At 48.2% G+C, this 22,958-nt stretch overlaps 1 protein-coding gene across 2 annotated transcripts in view; it reads right to left on the bottom strand.

Annotated features, from left to right (window-relative positions):
• Positions 1 to 1,092: 1,092 nt before the first annotated feature.
• The window catches only part of SPSB1 (splA/ryanodine receptor domain and SOCS box containing 1), a 36,292-nt gene continuing 14,426 nt past the window's right edge, over positions 1,093 to 22,958 (bottom strand). For both annotated transcript variants that reach the window (XM_081016274.1, XM_081016273.1), the window contains exons 2-3: positions 9,813 to 10,616; positions 1,093 to 3,749 (exon numbers count right to left, since the gene is read on the bottom strand). In XM_081016274.1, coding sequence (XP_080872400.1) covers positions 3,622 to 3,749; positions 9,813 to 10,506 — 822 coding nt within the window. In that variant the 5' untranslated portion in view covers positions 10,507 to 10,616 and the 3' untranslated portion in view covers positions 1,093 to 3,621. The remainder of the gene's footprint in view (positions 3,750 to 9,812; positions 10,617 to 22,958) is intronic.

Below are 22,958 nucleotides of genomic sequence, written 5' to 3'. Positions count from 1 at the left end.
TTTCATTTCTACACTACTTTTTCCTCCAAGAAGGTCAAAATGGGACACATGTTCCTCTCCTCCCTGTTTTATCCCCACAACAACCCTAAGAGGTAGTTTAGGCTGAAAGATCGTGAACTGGCCCAATGTCACCCAGTGAAGTTCATGGGTATGGAGGGTTTTGAACCCTGGTCTCCCAGCTCATTTTCCATCACCCTGTTACAAGACACTGGCTCTCATGTTAGTTAATTTAACGAGTCTGCTCTCAGGAGGATTAGCATTGGATACAACCCTTTTTACAGAGAGTTTCCAAACTTCTGAGTTCTCAGGCCATTTCAGTGGTGGTTCCCTGGTTGTGGAATGCCCTCCCTAGGAAGGTATGCCTATACCTCCATCATTATCCTTACCAGCTTTCAGGAGGAATTCGGAAACATTCCTGTTTCCCCAGGCATTTGGTGGCTGAAGAACTGATGCCGGCAACCTTGAGTTCACTGGATGGAAGAATGGCCTGTATCTGCTTTTCGGCTTTTAAAAATTGTAATGGGACGCGGGTGGCGCTATGGGTTAAACCACAGGGCCTAGGACTTGCCGATCAGAAGGTCGGTGGTTCGAATCCCTGCGACGGGGTGAGCTCCCGTTGCTCGGTCCCTGCTCCTGCCAACCTAGCAGTTCGAAAGCACGTCAAAGTGCAAGTAGGTAAATAGGTACCGTTCCGGCGGGAAGGTAAACGGCGTTTCCGTGTGCTGCTCTGGTTCACCAGAAGCGGCTTAGTTATGCTGGCCACATGAGCTGTACGCCGGCTCCCTCGGCCAATAAAGCGAGACGACTGGACCTAACGGTCAGGGGTCCCTTTACCTTTACCTTTACTGGTTTTTAGAATATTCTTATTTGATTTTGAATGTTTTTGCTTTGCTTTTGTTTAAATTGTGTATCTGTTGGCCACTCTAGGTTCTTTGTGGAGGAAAGGTGGAATGCAAAATTCATTCATTCAATCCATTCAATTCAGTCAGTCCAGAGGTCACAATATGCATTTTTCCTTCCCCACTGCAGGATCGCAGAACACACAGAAAACTCCCCTTAATTTGTGGAGCCCGTTTGAAATGACAACTGCTATTGTCTCAATATTTAATAAATTTTTATTTTTAAATTTGGTTATTGATTATCTACAGTCAATGGGGGACGGAGTGGGTGGGACTAGTGAGAGATTTAAAAACCGTACAAGCCAAATACACCAAGAGGTATAAAGAGGAGATGGGAAGGGTGGTAGAAGACTAGAGAGAAACAAAAACGGGAAAAATGAAAAGAAGAAAAAACACCAAAGAGGTGATGAGGACAATTCCCAGTGTCAGTGGAAAAGACACAATTAGGATTGGTTTAAAAATCCTTGGCTCTGTACACATTAAAATCCTCTGTGCAATTTGAAAAAGTGTCCCACTTATAACAGTTGACTTTAAAAAGGGAGGCACGTCAAGGTCTCCTCCCAAATCCAAACTTGGCACCAGTTCTGTGCTTCTTAAAAACTAGGCTATTTTCATTTTTAAAAAACCCTACAGCAGCATTTCTTTAAAAAACAAACAAACAAAAAACCCCCAAACAGTCCTCTTCTATACAAAGGGGGGAACACCCCCCCACAAAAATATATTAACATTTTCTAACAAATAAGCTCATTTGTACCTCTACAGAACACACCTGACACAAGTATGGTGAGGGTGGGAAAGTGAGAGGCAGATTTATTTTCCTCCCCCATAATGGAAAAAAAATTGTGCAAATAAACCCCTCTGTGATGGCAGTTCAGAAGTTTTGGGGAAGGCTTTCAGGTTGCTCGGATAAAGGAGAACATTTGCTCTTCTAGATGAAAACCTTGTGTGCCTTGCATACGAAGGATGTACTTTGAGTCTTCAAGGACTGTAGTGTTCACATTGACACTTCCTGCCCTGCACCAAACTGGGGCATGTTTTCTCTCAACAAGATTCAGCTCTCTTTCTGTGCTAAGGTCAATCCATAGCTGGTACTCTAGGGCCACATTCAAAACATCCACTTTGACCACTAGGATACGACTTTCAACAGTCACAGCTTCCGCTGTCCCCCACCAGAATTTTGGGAACTGTAGTTTATTGAGGGTGCTGCAAGTTGTTAGAAGACCCCTATTTCTCTCCCAGTATGAATTAACCATCATTCCTTCCTTCACAAGGAACTCTGGGGATTTTAGCTCTAACAGGAATGAGGTGGGCAGGTCTTCCAACAACTCTCAGCCCCCTGAACAAACCACAGCTCCCAGAATTCTTTGATGGGAGAGCTATGACTGTTAAACATGGTAGCATTGTGCTTTAAATGCACAGTAAGAATGTAGCCTGACAAGATAGCTGTGTTCAGGGACAGGGTAAGGCCAAGATGGAGAATTCTCTTTTGACGAAAAAATAAAATCTGATAGGAGCAGACACTACAAAGAAAACTATAGTCACTGGCTTGGCCAAATCTTTCTCCATATCCCACCAACAGGACTGGAACGCCAATGGTTGTGACCAACATACTGTGATGGGAAAGAGAGCTGGCTTAAGAAAGCAGGAGATAAACCCAGGCATCACCAGGATTTTAAATCAGGGGTGGCTAAACTGCGGTCCTTCAGATGCTGCTGGATGACAACTCCATGCCTATTTTAAACCCATTTCACAGGTCAACTAAACTAAAACCAAGACTTGGCTAAAGAGGGGGAGCTGATGGGAGTATTGCCAAGGAACTCAAGGCAAAGCCAGTCTAGGAGAGCAAATTCTTGAGACTTCATCACTCACAACCACATCCTAACCCAAGGTGGGCTCTCTAGCTGTTTCACAAGCAGGTATGGGGAACCAGTGGCCCTGCAGATGATGGTTGACTCCCAACGCCCATCAGCTCCAGTCACTGAGGCCAGTGGTCAGGCATGATGGGAGCTGTAGCACAACAACATCCAGATGACCCACAGGGTCTCCAACCCTGAGCTACTGGAGCTTCATCCCATGGTAACCCCCCATATCTCCAACTCCCAGGCTACAGGTTCAAGTGAATTCCCAGAAAAAGAAAAGAAAGGCAAGCAATTTGAGTGGTCTGAAGGCAGAGGCCAACACAGAATCAAAATTAAAGAGGAGCAGGATTCGCATACAGGGCATAAGACATTTCTTTGACACCCACAACGGCTGCCTATTCCAGTATCGTTTAAAAACAACGTCCGCACGGAGCAATATTTTTGGTGTCATCATCTTCTCCTTGAAGCGTTGCTGGGCAGGTTTTTTTAAATAAAAAAAATCAAATCCTCAGGTCCGTGGCAAACCATCTTGTACCCCCATCTGAGCACCTGGTACCTTTAATTCCATCATGTCGACTTCTTGCAACAGAGATCTCTGGAGGGCAGAACATGGCTTTTAAGTAGGTTGGGCTCTTCGAAAGGCATGTATTGTAGGTTTCTCTCCCCGACCCCCTAATTTGGCATGGGGAGAGGGACTGGATCCAAGCTGGGATCGACTGAAGCAGATTAGGAGAGTGAAAGTTTGATGTATGTCTATATATATATATAGATATAATATCCAAGAATACTGTAGTCCACTCAATCAATCTCTCTCTTTTGCTTCTCGCGAGAGTGTCTGTCCATCCCGCCCCAAAACAAGGGGGTCATTGATAGAGAAGGTAGCTCTTCAGGGATTCTGGCAGTGGCAGTGCGTGGATCTCGTTCAAGCGGTCCTTGCCCAGGGCAAGGCGGACGGAGCGCCGGCAAAGGTCCATCAGAGGCAGAGGTTCAGCTGCAGGAGAGGGGGAAAAAGAGAGCCAAAGAGCATTAACTTCAGTGCTAAGAATTAAGAATGTACGGTACAAAGCGCCCCTTTGCAGCATGCAAAAGACTGAAAGAGGATGTTTATCGGTATAGAATCCAGGGCTGCCTGCACACCATCCATTTAAAGCACATGTCTTCCTCAATAAGAATCCTGGGAACCGTAGTTCACCCTTCAGAGGTGCAGTTCCCAGCACTCTTCAACTACAATTATTGTCATAAGCAGCAGTACTGATCTACAGTGGTACCTCGGGTTAAGTACTTAATTCGTTCCGGAGGTCCGTTCTTAACCTAAAACTGTTCTTAACCTAAAGCACCACTTTACCCAATGGGGCCTCCCGCTGCTGCTGCGGCACCGGAGCACAATTTCTGTTCTCATCCTGAAGCAAAGTTCTTAACCTGAAACACTATTTCTGGGTTAGTGGAGTCTGTAACCTGAAACGTATGTAACCCGAGGTACAGCTATAGTTCTACAAACACAGCTCCGTTAGAGCCTCGGTACAGGACTACATGTCTTGTTTAATACAGACACACTGTGCGCGCCTGTCTCTTACAAACATTCCACGACAATAATGTTCTCCAAATGTTAATAAAATGAAGAGGATTTCTTCAAGCAGTCTGAAATCTGGCACGGAGCACCCCACACACTGAATGCCAGAAGTTGTCCAAACTTCAGACAAATCTGTTTTGTTTTGTTTTTTAAAAGAACCCAGCCAAGATACAGCAGTTTAAGAAAACCACGTCCACCCTTCTGCACCCAACACCGTACACAATTGCGCTCCTGTGGATGTGGAGCGCATACATAGCTCCCAGGTTTTGCCACATCTGCCTTCCACTAGCCTGGCTCAATCTCTCTTGAATGAAAAGATACTTCCTGCCAGATCTTGTTCTAACTAACAGCCCTGGCCTTCATAAACACTGATACCACAAGCTCGGTCTTCAAAATCACTTGCACGTTCAGTTCAGCATGAAGCAAAGCCTCTGGTGTCATTCGTCCAGTGTTGCAGAGTCTTCTCACAGAGATGGAACAGGTGCCCTCAGCAACTTTTACACCAGAGGTAGCCAATGTGGTACACTTCCAGGTACGGTTGGACTCCGACTCCCATCAGTCTCGGCCAGCATGGTCAATGGTCAGGGATGATGCGAGATCATCAATATTTGGAGGGACACCAGCCTGGGTTTTCAGCCTTAGATGGCTGAAAACTCTTATGCAAACAAACAACTAATGAAAAAACTTTTAAAAGAACACTTAAGGTAAAGGGACCCCTGACCATTAGGTCCAGTCGTGACCAACTCTGGGGTTGCGGAGCTCATCTCGCTTTATTGGCCGAGGGAGCCGGCGTACAGCTTCCGGGTCATGTGGCCAGCATGACTAAGCTGCTTCTGGCGAACCAGAGCAACGCACGGAAACACCGATTACCTTCCTACCGGAGCGGTACCTATTGATCTACTTGCACTTTGATGTGCTTTTGAACTGCTAGGTTGGCAGGAGCAGGGACCGAGCAACGGGAGCACACCCCATCGCGGGGATTTGAACTGCCAACCTTCTGATTGGCAAGTCCTAGGCTCCGTGGTTTAACCCACAGCGCCACCCATGTCCCTTAGAAGAACTCTTAGCTGGCTAATTAATTTTGGTTGTATGAGTGTGTGTCTATACTGATTTGATTTTTCTAAAGAATTGCAGTACATATTATAAGTATTGTTATAAATAAGAAGATAAATAAAACTACTCAGGATCTCACAGGAGACTGCTTTAAACTGAGTCAGACCATTGGGTCCATCTAGCCAAGCTGTGTCTACACTGACTGGCAGGGTTTTCAGACAGGGTTCTTTGTCAGCTCTACCTGGAGACAGTGGGGACTGAACCACCAGGATGCAAAGCAGGTGCTCTACCACTGAGCTATGGCCATTTCCTTGCAACATAGGAAACTGCCTTATTCTGAATCAGATAGTTGATCCATCTAGCTCAGTACCGTCTACACTGACTGGCAGTGGCTTTCCAGGGTTTTCAGAGAAGAGGCATTCGCAGCCGGCACTACCTGGCAATGCTGCTGTGGACTTCTGCATGCAAGGCAAACACCGCCACAGAGCTACTGCCCTTCTCAAGACAGGCCCTGGAAAAACATCCCACAACTTTGAAACACATCTTCCCAGCTGGGAGCACTGGCCAATCTCAATCCAGGTAGCATCTTTCTCTCCTGGCAAGGATCTGAGGAAATTTGCATTTTGTTGACTTCAGATTTCCTGAAAAGGAGCCCCACCCTGCTCGCTGACCGACTCTGCAGGCAGGACACCTGCACAGGCCCCCCGCGCAGAGCCGACGTCACAGATATGGGCAACAAAAACTCCCTTTTTCTTTGGGTAGAGCCTCAGAGCGGTGACTTACTTCCAGCTGCAATTTCCTCCCCAGACACATTTTCCACTGAGGTAGTTGAAGACGTGAACCTTGATCACAAGGAAGACCGCCGGCTGGCTTGGAAAACTGGGGGCGGGGGCAGCAGGCAGAGGAAGAGAGAAATATAACTTCAAACTTCTGGAACGCGAAGTCATTGGTGAAGTCCAAGTGCATTCTGCTTCCACCAGGGAAGTTGGAAAGCTCAGCTCGGTGTTCCTTGTCCAGATTATTGAGATCAGTGCTGTTTACACCAGGGTTTCCCAAACTTGGCCCTCCAGCTGTTTTTGGACTACAATTCCCATCATCCCTGACTACTGCTAGCTAAGGATGATGGGAGTTGTAGTCCCAAAACAGCTGGAGGACCAAGTGGCCCTCCAGCTATTTTGAGACTACAGTTCCCATCATCCCTGACCACTGGTCCTGTTAGGGATGATGGGAGTTGTAGTCCCAAAACATCTGGAGGGCCAAGTCTGCCTATGCCTGCCCTAGGATTTCAGACAGGGAGTCTCTTCCAGCCCTACTTGGAGATGTCATTGCGGACTAGACCTTCTGCATGCAAAACAGATGCTCTACCATCCAGCCAGTCAGAGGGCCCTCTGAATGGGTCCTGAGTTCCTCTCCTTTGTAGGACCAACCAGGTTGGCAAAGGTTGCTCTAGGTTTTGAAAAGAAACAGCCCACACCTCCACAAGAGGTTCCTAATTTCTGCTTGCAGATTGATGCAAGCGTAACTCAAAACACACTTGTGTGCTGACTGCATGGCCACTTCTACTGCATAACTATTGGTGTACAACAAACCGCCACACGGAGCCTCTCAGTTTGGAAGACACAGAGCAAAAACAGGTAATGCTCAAGTGTTGCATAGGCCTTGATACAACCAAATGTTAAAAGGGTCTGTGACAGCCATGACCTGCCAAACCTGTAGCTTGAATGTTATTTTGCCAAGAAGCCCCCACTCTAGGCTGTGGCAGGAGAATCCTTCAGTCTTAAGGCTACGGCGATGTAACCTGCAGGCAAATGAAATAGATCCAGCTAGATCCAGCCATACACGTCCCCACCCCCCAAGCAGCTGCCTCTTCTAGATCGAGAAGGCCAGTGTTGCAATTCTAGTCAACTGCAGAACAGGCCATCCTGATAACCTCAACTTCATGGAAGAAGAGAAACAACTTACTAGCCCTGAAGGCTGCAGAGAGTTGCTGGCGCAATACTGGGAGTCAGGTCAGTAACTAGAATTTCCAGGGGCAGGAATTCAGTGCCAAGTTTAGGCCTGGGGCAGCTCCTCATAGTCAGAAAGAGACTCTGCACAAACACTCAGACTTAAGCAAACTGGGTTACAAAGAGAAGGTTTCCCCCACAAAACCCAGGTTCTCTTAGTGCATAATATGGACTACTTCCTCTTCCAATACAGTGGTACCTCAGGTTACATACGCTTCAGGTTACAGACTCCACTAACCCAGAAATATTGCTTCGGGTTAAGAACTTTGCTTCAGGATGAGAACAGAAATTGTGCTCTGGCAGCGCGGCAGCAGCGGGAGGCCTCATTAGCTAAAGTGGTGCTTCAGGTTAAGAACAGTTTCAGGTTAAGTACGGACCTCCGGAACAAATTAAGTACTTAACCTGAGGTACCACTGTACTTACATTTTATTTCTTTTTAAAAGCCCTTGCTGGCTAGAGAAAGAAAGGCCTAAGTGGCATTATCTTTTTTTACAAAGCCATCCAAGCTGGTGGCAGTCATTGCCTCCAGTGGGAGTGAGTTCCACAGTTTAACTTTGCGCCACGTGAAGAAGGATCCAGTTTTGTTTCTTAAGAGATGGCAATAAGATCTGGGCTTGAGAAGGCAGGGGAAGCTTTGGGCGTGTGCTCCATCAGGCTGCTAAGTGTACACTTCGCATCTGAAAGCCAGCTGTGTCGGCAAACCCATTTCTGGGGTGGGGGTGTTCTAGAGAAGACACCAAAACCAGGAATGTGCAATGTACAACATATGAAACAACGGCTCTTGAGCCTGAGAGTGCCTTGCTGGTTGTCAAAATTGAGCTTACTTCAAGAATGTAAGAAGAGTCTGCTAGATGAGGCCAATGGCCCGTCTAGTCCAGCATCCTGTTCTCACAGCGGCCAATCAGATGGAAAGCTGCAAGCGAGACTCCAGCACAAGAGCAAACCCCCTCCTGTAGTTTCCAGCAACTGGTAGCCCCAGTGATCATAGTTTCTTCCAACCTGGGGCCCTCCAGATGCTTTGGATTCCAGTTGTCAATGTTCTGAGCGCCACCTCCTGGACCAGGCGCAAGGCATGCCCACTCATGCAGAGATGCGACAGGCAGCCTCTTCTGGGGGAATGGGCAGTCTTACATGCTGCACTTCTGCGTCGGGGGTTACTGAATGAGTCGGGCACTCGTCAATCAGAGTGCCAAGCAGAAGCATCCACACTTGAACCCAGAAGTTGCTGATCCACACAAAGTGAGGCCAGAACAGGTAATCACGCAGGGAGGCTGTGGGCCACCTCGCCTGCTGTTGGGTACTCTGGGATCACAGAAACATCCTCCACTTGGAACATTCTGGGTAGTTCCCTAGTCCATATGAACTGTACTTCAGTTCTACCTGTCATTTTCACAAAGACGCTAAAGCAATGAACTGTGTGGGTTTCACTTAGCAAAAGGAAGTGAGCTGGTCTTTTAACCACTTTTCAATGGGGCCCGCTTAGGTGTTCCTGGGATGCCTCTGCCTGCCATGTCTCTTCTGAACAACAGGCGCAAAGGAGGATGCTGGGATAGCCCTGTTAAACGTCACTTAAAAGGGGGTCCCCACTGGGGTGGGGGGGCGGCTGGGTGAGGAGGAGGAAGCAAGGAACACTGCCTCTCCTGCGCTTCCTGCAATCTGTGCCCACTTCCGTTTTGAGAAGCAGGTTTCCCTGCCAAGTACACACACATTTGCAAACTGTATGGGGTAATAAAACACAGGATGTGCCACTAAAGTGTTTGCAGCTGGGAGAAATCAGAGACAGACAACAGAAGGTATCACACACCGCAGGGAGAAGACAGGCTAAAAAGGACTAGAGGCGACCAGGCCAGATATTTTTCACTGAGTCATTTTCAAAAGCTGTGACTCAGCACAAAGCCCCGCTTATCCTTAACAGGAATTTAGATAAGCAGACAAGTGTCTGCCGTGTTGCACTTTTTTAAAAGCATACATGCATTCACAGAAACATATGGAGGACCCAGGGAGGATAGCTCCGTGGAAAACCTCCAGACCTGGAGTCCCCTAAGTTCTTGATTTTAATTCTGAGTCAGAATGGGAGGCTTACTTACCCTCAGCAGATTAATTTCTAAAGTGTTGGAGAAAGGGAGGAAGGGAATTACCTGCCTTCTGAAAAGCCACACACAATCGCCTGGCTTAGAGGTAGACCAGCCCAGAGTAATGCATCATTCAGAGATGCAACAGGCACCCTCCCGCTCCAAAGGCAGCATAAATGCCTACAAGTGGGAGTAACTAGACGACCCAGGGCTACCTAATGCAGAAAGGTGACAAAATTACTCAGCAGGTGGAAAGACTGAAAAGTGGCAACCCTAGAAAAGTGACTCAGACACAGGAGCCAATTCAGACTCTCAAGTCCAGGTAGGAAAAATGAAGGAGAGAGAATACGTACGGTCAAGCCCATTCAAGTAGCGCATCCTAATTTCACAGTGGCCCCACACGGCGCTCACGACCGGATACAGTTTTTTCCCTTTGAGTCCCCGGAAAGCAACCCCCATGTACTGTCCGTCCACGATGAAACTCAAGGTCCCATCGTCCATGTCCAGCACCACCAAAAACGAGTCGGGCACGATGAAAGTCTCGTCGGCCTCCAAGAAGGCCGGGTACGTCTTGCTGGGCTGGTTCTTCCCGTCGTGGTACAGCCGGTTCCGCCCGAGGTCCCACCCCCACGACTCGTGGTTGTTCCCGATGAGTGTCGTGTACCCCACCGAGTGCAGGGGGGCATCCGCCGTGGCCACGCCGACCACCGCATGCGTGCCGCGCTGCCTCATCGCCCAGGTGATCTGCCAGACGTGGAGACCCCGCGTGTAGCCCACCTTGCCCCGGATGGCGTCCGTGCTCTGGGCCACCGGATGCCGGTGAAATATGAGCTTGTCGTCCTCCTTCACAAAGACGTTGAGTGAGCGGTCGTCGTTGTTCCATGAGTGCAGCAGCTGAATCTCATAGGAGACGGTGGGCATGTCTAGGAGGAGGTCCAAGCGAGCCGGCTTGCAGTAATCCAGCCCCTGGAGCTCGTGTTTTAGGGGCCTGTAGGCAGGGTCCCTCATATCCACAGTCTTTATCCCGCCGGTGACTTTCTGCCCCATCTTTACCGTCTATTAATAGGCACCCAAAGCAGGCTCATCAATCGCGCTGGCCGTGCACGGATGTCATTCAAGCTCTCACAGGTTGCTACGAGAGATCCCGTCAGAATCGCCTAATGGATGGAAAGGAGAAAAACAAGAAGCGGGGAAGAAGCGTTAAACATTAAAACTTCACACATGGGGAGGCCGTGCGATGGGAGGCTCCACAGAACCCGTTTGGCTTGCCGGAGGAGATAAAGGACGCCGGCACAACAGCAGAGGAAAAACAAGCACGGGACAGACATCCTATGAGAAGGCCTGGCGGGTTCTAGGCCGGCAACTTGAATCACGGTTCCTCAACACAGAAGGCTGGCGAGGTTCCACATTCTGAAAATAAGACTCCGATTGTCATAGGGCCTTGTTGCCTGAGGGAAGCCTGGGAGTAGAGTTGCGTGTCGCCTAGCAACCTTAGGGTAGCTTGACCATCACTCTTCCCCCTGCCCCAGACTCCCAAGATTATTTACTTATTTATTACGTGGGCCAGTGTGGTGCAGTGGTTAGAGTGTCGGACGAGGACCTGGGAGACCAGAGTTCAAGTTCCCTGTCAGCCATGAAACTCATTTGATATAATCCTGGACCAGTCTCTTAGCAGAGCCTACCCTCAGACAGTTGTTGCGAGGACAAAATGGAAGAGGAAAAACTATGTGCACCACTTTGAGCTCCTTGGAGGAAAGGGTTGATATAAATGAAATATTATTGTTAATAATAACAGGGTCTGGAGCCATAAAAAGCTTTACTATTTCAAAACCAACGCTTTTCAAATCCCTAATACCCCCCCCCCCAATTTCATCACCACAACATGGACAGAGGCTGGTGGGATTACGAACTTCAATGGATCACCTAGGAGGACCCTCAACCACTGGTCTCATTTTTAATTTTTTTGCAAATGCAGGGAAAGTTGGGTGGATATTACAATTATTTCATCCCAGCCAGTAGCCCCTTGGAAGAATTCACAAGCAGCAAAATGGGAAAATTAGCAGGAAAACAAACACATCGGAGTGTTCGTAGTTTCACATTCCATCCATGCTTGGCAAAAAGAATCCCAAAATGTTAGTGGAAATCCAAGGGGGGGGGGAGAGTTTGTGTGGGGAAAAACACGGTAAGATAATCAAAATACACACACCCTGTTTTGCTTCTCCAGAATGATCCACGTTAGATCAAGACAGATCAGAAGGGAGCCGCTCTATAAGAGTCGTGAAACTCTTAAGTGAAGAAGTTCTGATTCCCTTAAGGAAAATGCAGAGGACAGGCACCAAGATATGACCATCTTGTAGCAGTGGCTCAGGAGAATCACCCTCATTCACAACCATCCTCAGACAAGTACCACAAAATCTACATTCCAGTTTGCTTTATAACAAGGGATCTTCTGTGATATGGCAGAGAAGCCGGGTCCACTGTGGGGTTTTTGGTTTTTTTTTAGAGAGAGGGGGGTAGGTGGGGGGGGGGAGGCAGAAGAGATGGCGAAAACATTTGAAAAAATAATAATAATAAGGGTGGGAACTCGCTTTCTAAGAAAAAAAAAATGTTTTAAACATTTCCTGGAATGAGGCAATCTCCCAGAAAGGCTGCCAGGTGCAGTCATAACCGTTACTCATGATCAGGATTTCGCTTGGCATGGAAAAAAAATGGTAGGGAGAGTGAATCAGACCTTGTGTCCAGCACACACACAGAATTATACATACATATACATATACATATACATATACATATATATATATATATATATATATATATATATATATATATTATACACACAAACACTTTATAGGCACCCTGGCTTGAAAAAAGTATACTGTATATACCACCAGCAACATAAAGAAGAGGCAAAGCTGATCATTTGATTATTTTTGAGCCTGAGGGCCACATTACTTTTTTGCAAACCTTCCGAGGGCCACATCCCATTGGTGGTTGGGGCCAGAGGCAAAAGTGGGTGGAGCAAGAATGTGGATTCTACCTTTGCACAATAATCTAGTTTAACGTCCCCCCCCCCAAAGCCTTTTCCATATACTGTACAAACAAGCAAGAGGCATGATCAGAGCTCAGGCAAAAACAAACAAACTCAAGGACAAGATGTAAATCAGTGCCAGAAAGGCAGTGTGGCCCTGGGAGAGAAAAAGACAGCTGGAGGGCCGGATATGGCCCATGGGCCTGAAACAACTCACCCTGGCACTGTGAATAAAACAGGAAAAATGCAGCATTACCTATTCCATTTTGCACAAGCCAAAAGCTGGCTCAACAGGCTTCCAGAAGAAGGCCTCAGTTCATCATCATCATCACCCTCTTTTGTCCTCTCCAGAGCTCCGGGAACCAGAAAGCAACATCTGAAGAATGAGATCACGCCAAGACAGGAAGGTAGCCTGCAGCTAATTGGACACCTCCGATGCCTCTTTCTCTCTTGGACAGAGGCGTAACCGCAGAGCAGCTGGGCTGGCAGCAGCTCAGACAGAGCTCTCTAATTAAAGGGGAAACTGAGCACACGCCACCCCCTGCCAAAAGGAGCCAGGTCTGGGCACAGTTCGGCCAAAAGGGGAAGCAATGCAGACGTGCGCTCCAAGGAGGCGCTCTTGCGCACTTGTGGCGATGACAAGTCTTACGCAGACAACCAGGTGCGTGTTTTAGCAACACACAAGGTCACAAATCGCTCCTCCTCTAGGGATCATTCAATATTGCTTTTATTTCAGCTGCCAGTCGCTTGTTGTACAACAAGGTGTCCAAGAGACTAGCAACATATTTTAAACGGTGCGCATAATTTAGGAGGAGCTGACAAAAACTCGTGTAAAAATAACACAATGCATAAAGAAGGGCTGCAACTTAGTGGTAGTGCATCAGAGGTCCCCGGTTTGATCCCCAGCATCTCCAGGTAGTGCCCCTGTTTGAAACACAGGTGAGCTGCTGCCAGCCAGTGTTGACAATACTGAGCTAGGTGGACCAGCGGTCTGATAAGGCAGCTTCCTATGACACGACACAACCACACCTGCTCACCCTGCATCACAGCATTACAAAGGTTTGGCAGCACACTATGTACCTGGTTGCGAAAAGATGTTCAACCAGGTTCACCCAGTTGAACCTTACTGGGAAGAGAGTTTCACACATGGGGGACACCACCAAGAAGGCCTGGTCCCTTGTCATCCTCCCCTACGGATGCACTTTGGGAGAGGGATTTCTGTTCCAGCAGTGCTTGATTTTGATGCTTGCTGCTCACAGGGCCCAGTGTATTGCTAAATTCTCTTTTCAGGATCTTTGAAGGGTGAGAGAGACAGAGAGGGCCTCTCCTGCAAGCAGCCATTACTCATTCTTGATTCAGAAGAGTCTGGCAAGATGAAGGGGAGAAGCATGATCTCTCCCCTCCCCGACACTGCCAACCCAGTAACGGAAGCAGCTCCACCGAGCTGGTTTTGGTGGTTAAGCCTGGCTGAGATGCTTCCTTTGAAAGCAAAAAAACCCCCAAACCCCACCCCCACAACAACAACAACAAAACTCTCCAACACACCCTGAACTAAATCCTCGGTGACAGAGAAGCTCACACAGTCAGCCACAGAAATCAGCAATCTGATCGCTACTAGGTGTGCTGCAACTGAGGAACAATTTAAATCTTTCTTAAAAAACAAGAAGTACAATCAGACTGACAAGGCTGCCCATTGCACCTCTGCACGAATTGCTGTTCCTGGATATTGCACATCTTTCCAATCAGCATTCACTTACGGAGCGACGGCAAATTCCATCCCCACTGGATCAATTGCAACCAATACTGTACATAAAGTTACCTGTGGAGAGGTGGCTGCCTGTTGCCCCTCAGTATGAGTCACTGTTCTTGCCTCTTACAGGGGCACGGTTTTACTTTTTGTCGCATGGGGCACCCACAATTTCGGTCAAAGCCCTTCTGCGACTATTAAAGGTAGTGGTGCTGCAGTATATCCTGTTATACTCTTGGGGGCCTGGAACACCCCACAAGAATGAAAGGAGGATCCAGGGTAGATGAGCCAGGCAGCAGTTTCAATTCAGGTTATTTTTATTGGGTCCCCATCCGGGGTCGCCAGCCCATCGCCCACAGAGGCTTCGAGGAGTGCCCCAGGAAAAGTGGGGCCTTACTTTGACTTTTAACCTTTCCCCCAGATTTCCTTTGTTGAAATGAGAACTTTTTGGGACCGTTCCGGGAATCTTATGAAGCGGATTAAGCAACGCTTGTCCAAACAGCAGACAAAAACCCTGCCCAGGCTAAGCCAGGAAACTTCAAAAAGGAAAGTCCCTTGTTATGAGAGCCCCTTCCAAATACAAACTTTAACAGCCAATATTTTTTTTGCAGGGTGGGTGGGCAGGGAGAGGAGTGATTGCGAGATTTGTTTGGCAAGGGGCAGTAGTCCTCATGGATCACTTCAGAGATTTCCAAACCTCATAGCTCAGTTGGTTACAGCAGGGTGCTGATAACACCAAAGTTGCAAGTTTGATCCCTGTATGGGACAGCTGCATATCCCTGCATTGCAGAGGGTTGGACTAGATGATCCTCAGGGACCCATGGCACCTGGGGAATTTCACAAATTGCCCACCAAGTGATGCTGGTGGGGATTGACCCTGGGACCTTCTGCATGCAAAGCAGATGCTCTACCATTAAGCTACAGCCCTTCTCTTATGATATAGAAGCATAGAAGCTGCCTTAATACCAAGTCAGACCACCTAGCTCAGTACTGTCTGCACTGACTGGCAGGTGTACAATACCTTTTTTTTTTAAGGTAGGCTGTATGAACTGTGTATTGATTTGTAATGTTTTGTTGGGTCTCTGGACCGTAATAAAGATCACTGTTGTTGTTAAAAAAAGGTGCATCGACCAGAAGGGGACACAGCCATCCCGGGTGAGGCCTCACAACAGGTTCGCATAACAGTCTTGTGTTATTTTCAATCCTGAACGTGGAATTTGCTATGAGGATTCTAGGAGAAGCCAGGAAGTAAGACTCAAGCAAAGCGGTGGCTCCATTAGGGGGAATGGGTCGCCAACTGCAATTGAAAGGACACCCCTTCAGGAACAGCTGCTTGCAAAATCCCAAATCATCCAGCATTCTAGTCCCTGGCGAGGACAAGCCTTGACAGCAGTTTAAATTTGATTTCAAACCATCCAGCATTCTAGTCCCTGGTGAGGAAACACCTCATACCTTGCATCAAAATCAGCTTTGCAAAATCACAATTGTTTCTTTGCAGGCCACGAGTGGGGGGAGGGAATGCACATAAGCACAACTTTGGGAATGTTTTACATCACACAAAGTGACACCCCCATCCCCAAAGTTGGTTGGAAAAAAATCATCCCCCCACCCTCTCTCTCTCTCTTTCTCTCTCACATGCACATTCTCCAAAGCAGACTTGGGTTGGGGAACCACTCACCACGGAAGTCAGAACATAATGCCACAGTAATCAAAAATTGTGCCTTTATGGCTATGCTTCACAGATTAACTGCAAAACATCCCAAAATCTAGAGCTTTCGGCCCCTTTAGCAAAGCAGCAACAAATCCACAAGAACCACCATCTTCCTGTTTAAGGCAGCAAATGCCCGATTAAGTAAGAAGCTGGCGACTTCTGGCCCTCTGGAGCCGGGCAGCGAGAGCGAAAGGGAAACAGCGAGCCGACCTTTTCGAAAACACTATAAAAGCTGTGTGGAAAAACCCTTCTACGCTCTAGCAACACAGGAAACAGAAGCAGGCAACGCATCTTCCAAGCCCTGCAGACACAGGCCAAGGTGAAAGATGGCTCTTTTGACACGGGTCCGTCCGGAGAGAAAACAGAGCTGTTCTTCCCACCCACACCCATGCTCAGCAAGGCTGATGGCAGAGGTAGCAGTCCACTGACCTAGCCAGTAAACAGGGAAGGCAAGATTCTGGCCGTCTTCCTCTGCTAAGAACTTTTTTAAAAAAAGAAGGTCGGGAAACATCGCCCTGGGGATGTTACATAACTTGTGTTCTTTGACCAGCGTTTTCCCCTAAGCTTCTGGCAGCGGCGAAGCGCCGCTCTCTCTGAATTGGAAGTGGAAAGGCCAGCTCACACGATACCCAGGAAATTGTGTGCGCTGCAAAGAAAGTGCAAAGCACTCACAGCCAGGTTTTAAGGCACTATCGGGTCCTTTCTTCCCGTTTGCTGCAGAACAGGGACTCACAAAGAGCTGCAATGGGCAGCCTCCCCCTTGATTGATTTACTCTACGCAGTCTGTGGGTTGCCTCCAGCTAAGTCATGCCGCTGGAATAGCTACTTATCTCCAGTGCATATACTCTGCAGCAATTTGCAACAAAACAAGTTCAGAAAACAGGGACCTGTACAGAGATGCAATGGGCAGCCTCCCCCTTCATGAATTTACTATTTGCAGTCCATGGGTTGCATTCAGAGTAGGCACACTGAAATTAATGGACTACTCTGAGTAGGGCAAACAATGGATTCAACCCTACAGACCAGAACTGCTGAACAGAAGTCTGCAGGGAGCGTGTGTGCAAGACGAAGGAAGTGCGAAGCACCAAGCCAGGATGTGGGCATTTATTCCAATTTGCAGCAAATTTGGCCCAAAGAACAGGGACTCACACAGCGGTACAATGGGCGGCCTCCCCTTGTATTATTTGCCAAGGCTTCTGCTCTCTGACTAAGCTCAATTTACCCAGTAGCTGTGGCTACTGTGGCACATGCCAGGGTTATGCCAACACATTATGTAAAGTGGGTGAGCATGGGTGGGGCTGAACTCTGCTGGGTTTGTAGCCAATTTGCTACTGCCAGTGGCTAATTTAGGACTCCTTAATTACACACATCCATCACAGGCAATCCCTTAAAATTATGCATATCTGGGTAATCAGATGCACATGTATATTAGGGAGTTTGTGGGTGGAGGGCATGTTCTCCTGGGAGGCAGCATCAACAGCCAAACAAAGAGTCAGAAAGCAGTGGGAGGAAGAGAACTGCACACCTGTTTGGTCTATTTGCTTCTTTACAGATTAAGAACTGGACAGAAAGAAAGGGTTTCTTGAGCATCTTTAGGCAAGACACAATCCAGGTGTGCTGATCCCTTAGGACCATACCAAAGGTTCCTGTGCCCTGTGTAGCTCATTCTGAGAACACAAGAAGGGCCTTAAGAGATCAGGCCAAAGGCTCACCTAGCCATCAAAGTGTAAAAAGAGGTTGGATCAGGCTAATGGCCTATGTTGTACAGCATCCTGTTCTCACAGTGGCCAACCGGATGCCTCAAATGGGAAGACCCAAGTGAAACTGATTCCAATTGGTGACCTTATCCTTCAACAGCCTGTGACTACTAGCATATACCAGAATTGTGCAAATTCACCCCTCCCTCCAGCCTCGAGACAAAACTGTGTTATGCAACTGGAATTTGCAAGATTAATACATATATAGGCTGTGTGTGTGTGTGTGTGTGTGTGTGTGTGTGTGTGTTTTAGTGGAGAATTTCAAGCTGTGTTCCCAGTCCCCATTACTGCTCCTTTAACACAGTGTTTCCCAAACTTGGGTCTACAGCTGTTTTGGGACTACAACTCCCACCATCCCTAGCTAACAGGAAAGGGATGATGGGAATTGTAGTCCAAAAACAGCTGGAGACTCGAGCTTGGGAAACAAAGGAACTCCGGTTAAAGCCGTGTTTCCCAAACGTGGGTCTCCAGCTATTTTAGTGCCCCCAACTGTGGGCTGGGGCAAAAGTGGATTTAGAGCAGTGCAATTGGTTCCCCCGCACTGGTGCCAAGCCATGGGGGGCGCTGCAGGGCATCGCCACTACGGCGTAGCGCATGTGCAGAATGGAAAGCGAGAAGCAGGGGGCACTGCATTTTGGCCTCGCACAGGGCACTGCTGAAACATGAAAGGCCAAATCCCACTACCGGTGGGTTAGGGTTGTAGCTTGGTGGTAGGACACCTGCCTTGCATGCAGAAAGTCCCAGGTTCCACCCCCACCCCCTCACCTCCAGGCATGGCTGGGAATGCCCCCCTCCCGTACAAAACTCCAGAGAGCTGCTGCCAGCCAGTGTGGACAGCGCTGAGCCAGACAGGTCAATGACCCGACTCTTCCTGAGACAGGTGAGATCCATCCTGGACCCTTTTGCATGGGAGGCAAGCCCTCAGCTATCGGATCTCGTGGGGAGAAACCCCCAAAGCCACCCACGGTCAGTATTGTTCTCACCCTGCCCTTTCCAGGAAGCTGATAAGACTGTCCACCGAAAGTGGCCACTGCAGGCCTCGGTTTCCCCATTGGCATCACTCTGCTTGCTTGCATAAGAGAGGCAGCAGCAGGCAAGCAACGATCACCAGCGTTGTCAAACAGGCTTGTGGGCGTCACAATCACAGCCACGGGTTTAAGTGCAGAGGGAACTTAACTGTATGCTCTGAGATGCAGAGCTGGCCAAGTGCATTTGGGGAATGTCATTCGTATCTGCCTTCTCACACCAGACTGGAGACGCAGCCAAACAAACAACCGGTTTGCAGAACCAACTTGGCCACAGAACTTTGGCACTGTGGTTGGAGTTTGCCCGGAAAATGTTTTGGTGCTGCGGCATCGGAGGCTGCTAGAACACTACATGCGCAGGAACGATAAACCAGGCTTTTTGGCTTCTTGTTAAAGTCTTGTGACACCTTAAAACCAAATAATAGATTCAGGGGGAAGGGAAGTGGGGTGGCTCTGGGGAACTAAATCAGCCTTGCATGCAGGATGTCCCAGGCTGCATCCCTGACAGAATCTCCAGGAGGGGCTGGAAGAGACCCCAGCGTGAAACCCTGGACAGCTGCTGCCAGCCGGTCAGTTGCTAACACTGAGCTAGATGGACCAAGGGCCTGATTCAGTATAAGACTGCTCCCAATGTTATTTATTGCCTGAGTTTTCATGAGCTTCATTGGATGCATTCACTTGCTTAACATGCAAAAGGTCCTGAGTTCAAATCCCAGCATCTTCCCTGCCTGAAACCTCAAGAGCTGCTGCCAGTTGGTGTAGACAATACTGAGCTAGAGGGTCTGTTTCAGACAGAAAAGGACAGAGTTGATTTAGGGGAGTTCTAAGCCGAGTAAGGGGATGTGGGTGGCGCTGTGGGTTAAACCACAGAGCCTAAGACTTGCCGATCAGAAGGTCGGTGGTTCAAATCCCCATGACGGGGTGAGCTCCCGTTGCGTGGTCCCTGCTCCTGCCAACCTAGCAGTTCAAAAGCACGTCAAAGTGCAAGTAGATAAATAGGTTCCGCTCTGGCAGGAAGGTAAACGGCGTTTCTGTGCACTGCTCTGGTTCGCCAGAAGCGGCTTAGTTATGCTGGCCACATGAGCTGTACACCAGCTCCCTCAGCCAATAAAGCGAGATGAGTGCCACAACCCCAGAGTCGGTCATGACTGGACCTAATGGTCAGGGGTCCCTTTACCTTTACCTTAAGCTAAGTAAAAGAAGTTCAGATGGTCCCTAGACTTTCTTCCTTTAACAAGGCAGTGACCAAGTCCCATCTGTGATTTTATCTTGCCAAACACTTTTCCTTATTATTATTATTATTATTATTATTATTATTATTATTATTAATTAAAGTAAAACACACCCATGGGGGGGGGAAGATGGCAAGGAGAAACTAATACAAGTTCCGGAAAGGTTTGGGGCCAGAATTTGTGCCTTAGCAACACCCAAAGCGTTGGCATGGAATATCAGAAGCTGGGTGGAAGGCACACACATGAACAACATGACCCCCAAACTGCAAAGTTTTCTAGCTTAAAGCAAAAACGTGACCATTGTTAAAAGTTTAAAAAAGGAGGAGACAGTGTGATGCAGCAGTTAGAGTGCTGGACAAAACACCTGGGAGACCGGGGTTCGAATTCCCACTTGGCTATGAAGCTCAGTGAGTGACTTTGGGCCACTCACTGTCTCTCACCCCAACCTACCTCGCAAGGTTGTTGTGGGAATGAAATGAGAAGTGGGGAGAACCAGGTACTCCACTTTAGGTTCCTTGGAGGAAAAGGCGGGATTATATAAATGCAAATAAATACATAAAGTGTCTAGATTTCAGGGTTCTGGGAAAAGGCTGGGAAACTCCCCACAGCTGCTGAAAAAAATAAAATAAAGCCATCTTAAAAGTGCCATCCAAACCCACGAAGTCTTTTGTTGTTGTTTTTATACAATAAGGAAGTGGCATTGTTAGGTAAGGTTGCAGCCCTGCCCTGACCAGTCCGGTCACATTTTTTTAAAAAATGCTGTGCAACACCTGGATGAGGAGGGACGAAGGTGAAGCAGGGGGGAGGGAATGCTTCTGTCACCTGCAGGGCATCAGTTTAGAAAGGCAGGAAGCTAGAGAATACACAAACACCCATTTGTAAAGAGCTTTTGTCATCACAGGATTTAAAATGCTAGCATTGTTTAAAGGATGCCTGTGCACACGCCCTACATCTAAAGCATATGACTTGCCCCAAGGAATTTTGGGAAGTGTAGTTTAAGAATGCTGGGAAGTGCCGCTCTGCTAGGGATAAAACTACAGCTCCCAGGACTCTTCGGGAGGAAGCCATGTGATTTAAGTGCATGAAGTGCACACGGCATAGGGGCTTGGATCCATCCCTCTGGATCTGGCTTGTGGGCACACATACAAACCTCTGGTATTTGCCTGGTTGGAAAGTAAACGTAAAGGGACCCCTGACCAGCAGGTCCAGTCATGACCGACTCTGGGGTTGCGGCACTCATCTCGCTTTACTGGCCGAGGGAGCCGGCGTACAGCTTCCGGGTCATGTGGCCAGCATGACTAAGCTGATTCTGGCGAACCAGAGCAGCGCACAGAAACGCCGTTTACCTTCCCACCGGAGCAGTACCTATTTATCTACTTGTACTTTGTCGTGCTTTCGAACTGCTAGGTTGGCAGGAGCAGGGACCGAGCAATGGGAGCTCACCCCGTCGCGGGGATTCGAACCGCCGACCTTCTGATCGGCAAGTCCTAGGCTCTGTGGTTTAACCCACAGCGCCACCCGCGTCCCATGGTTGGAAGGTAACCTACCACAAAAAGCGTTAAGGTGTTATTATCTGTTGCTCTGCCCACTTTTGCCTCTTGCTCCACCCTCCTCCAACATGCAGACCCTGGGAGGCTGCCCATGAAGAGATGTCCTTTCAGTCTAACCTGCCTTGCAGGGTTGTTGCGGGGACTGAACAAGTTACAGTGTTACCTCGGGTTACATACGCTTCAGGTTACATATGCTTCAGGTTACAGACTCCGCTAACACAGAAATAGTGCTTCAGGTTAAGAACTTTGCTTCAGGATGAGAACAGAAATTGTGCTCCGGAGGCGCGGCAGAAGCGGGAGGCCCCATTAGCTAAAGTGGTCCTTCAGGTTAAGAACAGTTTCAAGTTAAGTACGGACCTCCGGAACGAATTAAGTACTTAACTCGAGGTACCACTGGATGTGCGGGGAGAATAATGTACGCCACCATTGAGAAAAAGGTGGGATAAAAATACAGAAAATAGACAAAACGAAGCCGCAATTCTCACAGTGCTTTAACAGTCAACCTTCCTGTGCAAGGAACTACAGTGGTACCTCGGGTTAAGTACTTAATTTGTTCCGGAGGTCTGTTCTTAACCTGAAACTGTTCTTAACCTGAAGCACCAGTTTAGCTAATGGGGCCTCCTGCTGCTGCCGCGCCGCCAGAGCACGATTTCTGGTCTCATCCTGAAGCAAATTTCTTAACCTGAAGCACTATTTCTGGGTTAGCGGAGTCTGTAACCTGAAGCGTATGTAACCTGAGGTACCACTGTATGTAGTGCTGTGATGGGACCCATGATAATGAAGGAAGCCATGGATGCTTAAAGCAGCATGATCCTGTTTTTAAATGTACAGGGAGGCGGCTTTTTTTTTTTTGCCAATCTAAGCAATGGCAGGTCATTAAGGGGGGGGGGAATCCCTCCTTGAAGTTGTTCAGGAAACTGACACGCAGATTAGTCACAACCAGGATAAGAGTGAGAAGAGGACTTAGAAATCATCCAAGAACAACAGGCCAAAGGGGATTCTTCCTTATCATGAGCTGGGAATGTGCAGAGGGAGGGGGGGTGGAATTCCTCCCCACTTCCGACAACCCGGCTGGTGAGGCAGCGTCCAGCAATGTGAGCACCCACTGATTTGGACAGACATGCCCAGGTTTTAGACACCCATCAGCAACACTTCCTATTGTTAAAGAGTCTGGAATTCACATCCCTGGGGAACTTGCAGCGCCATGGAATGCACATCCCCACATGACAAGTACGTTCTGCTACAGACGGTCTCCTCAGGCATTTGCGCAAGCCACCCATGAGCTGCTAGCGGCCGTGGAAAAAAAATTAATCTGGGTGGGGTTTTTTTGTGGCACAATTCACAGAAGGTCCCGCTGCAGCCTGTTGTTTCTGAAGGAGCCTCCACAGGTTCGCATGCACCTGGAATTCACATTCCAGAAATCTCAGCTTTCACCTAATTAAAAAAAGA

This window comes from Podarcis pityusensis (genome assembly GCF_964106645.2).
Source record: "Podarcis pityusensis genome assembly, chromosome: 8".
Lineage (NCBI taxonomy): Eukaryota > Metazoa > Chordata > Lepidosauria > Squamata > Lacertidae > Podarcis > Podarcis pityusensis.
The sequence above is the reverse complement of the archived record's forward strand: the minus strand, read 5'-3'. Positions and strand labels throughout refer to the sequence as shown.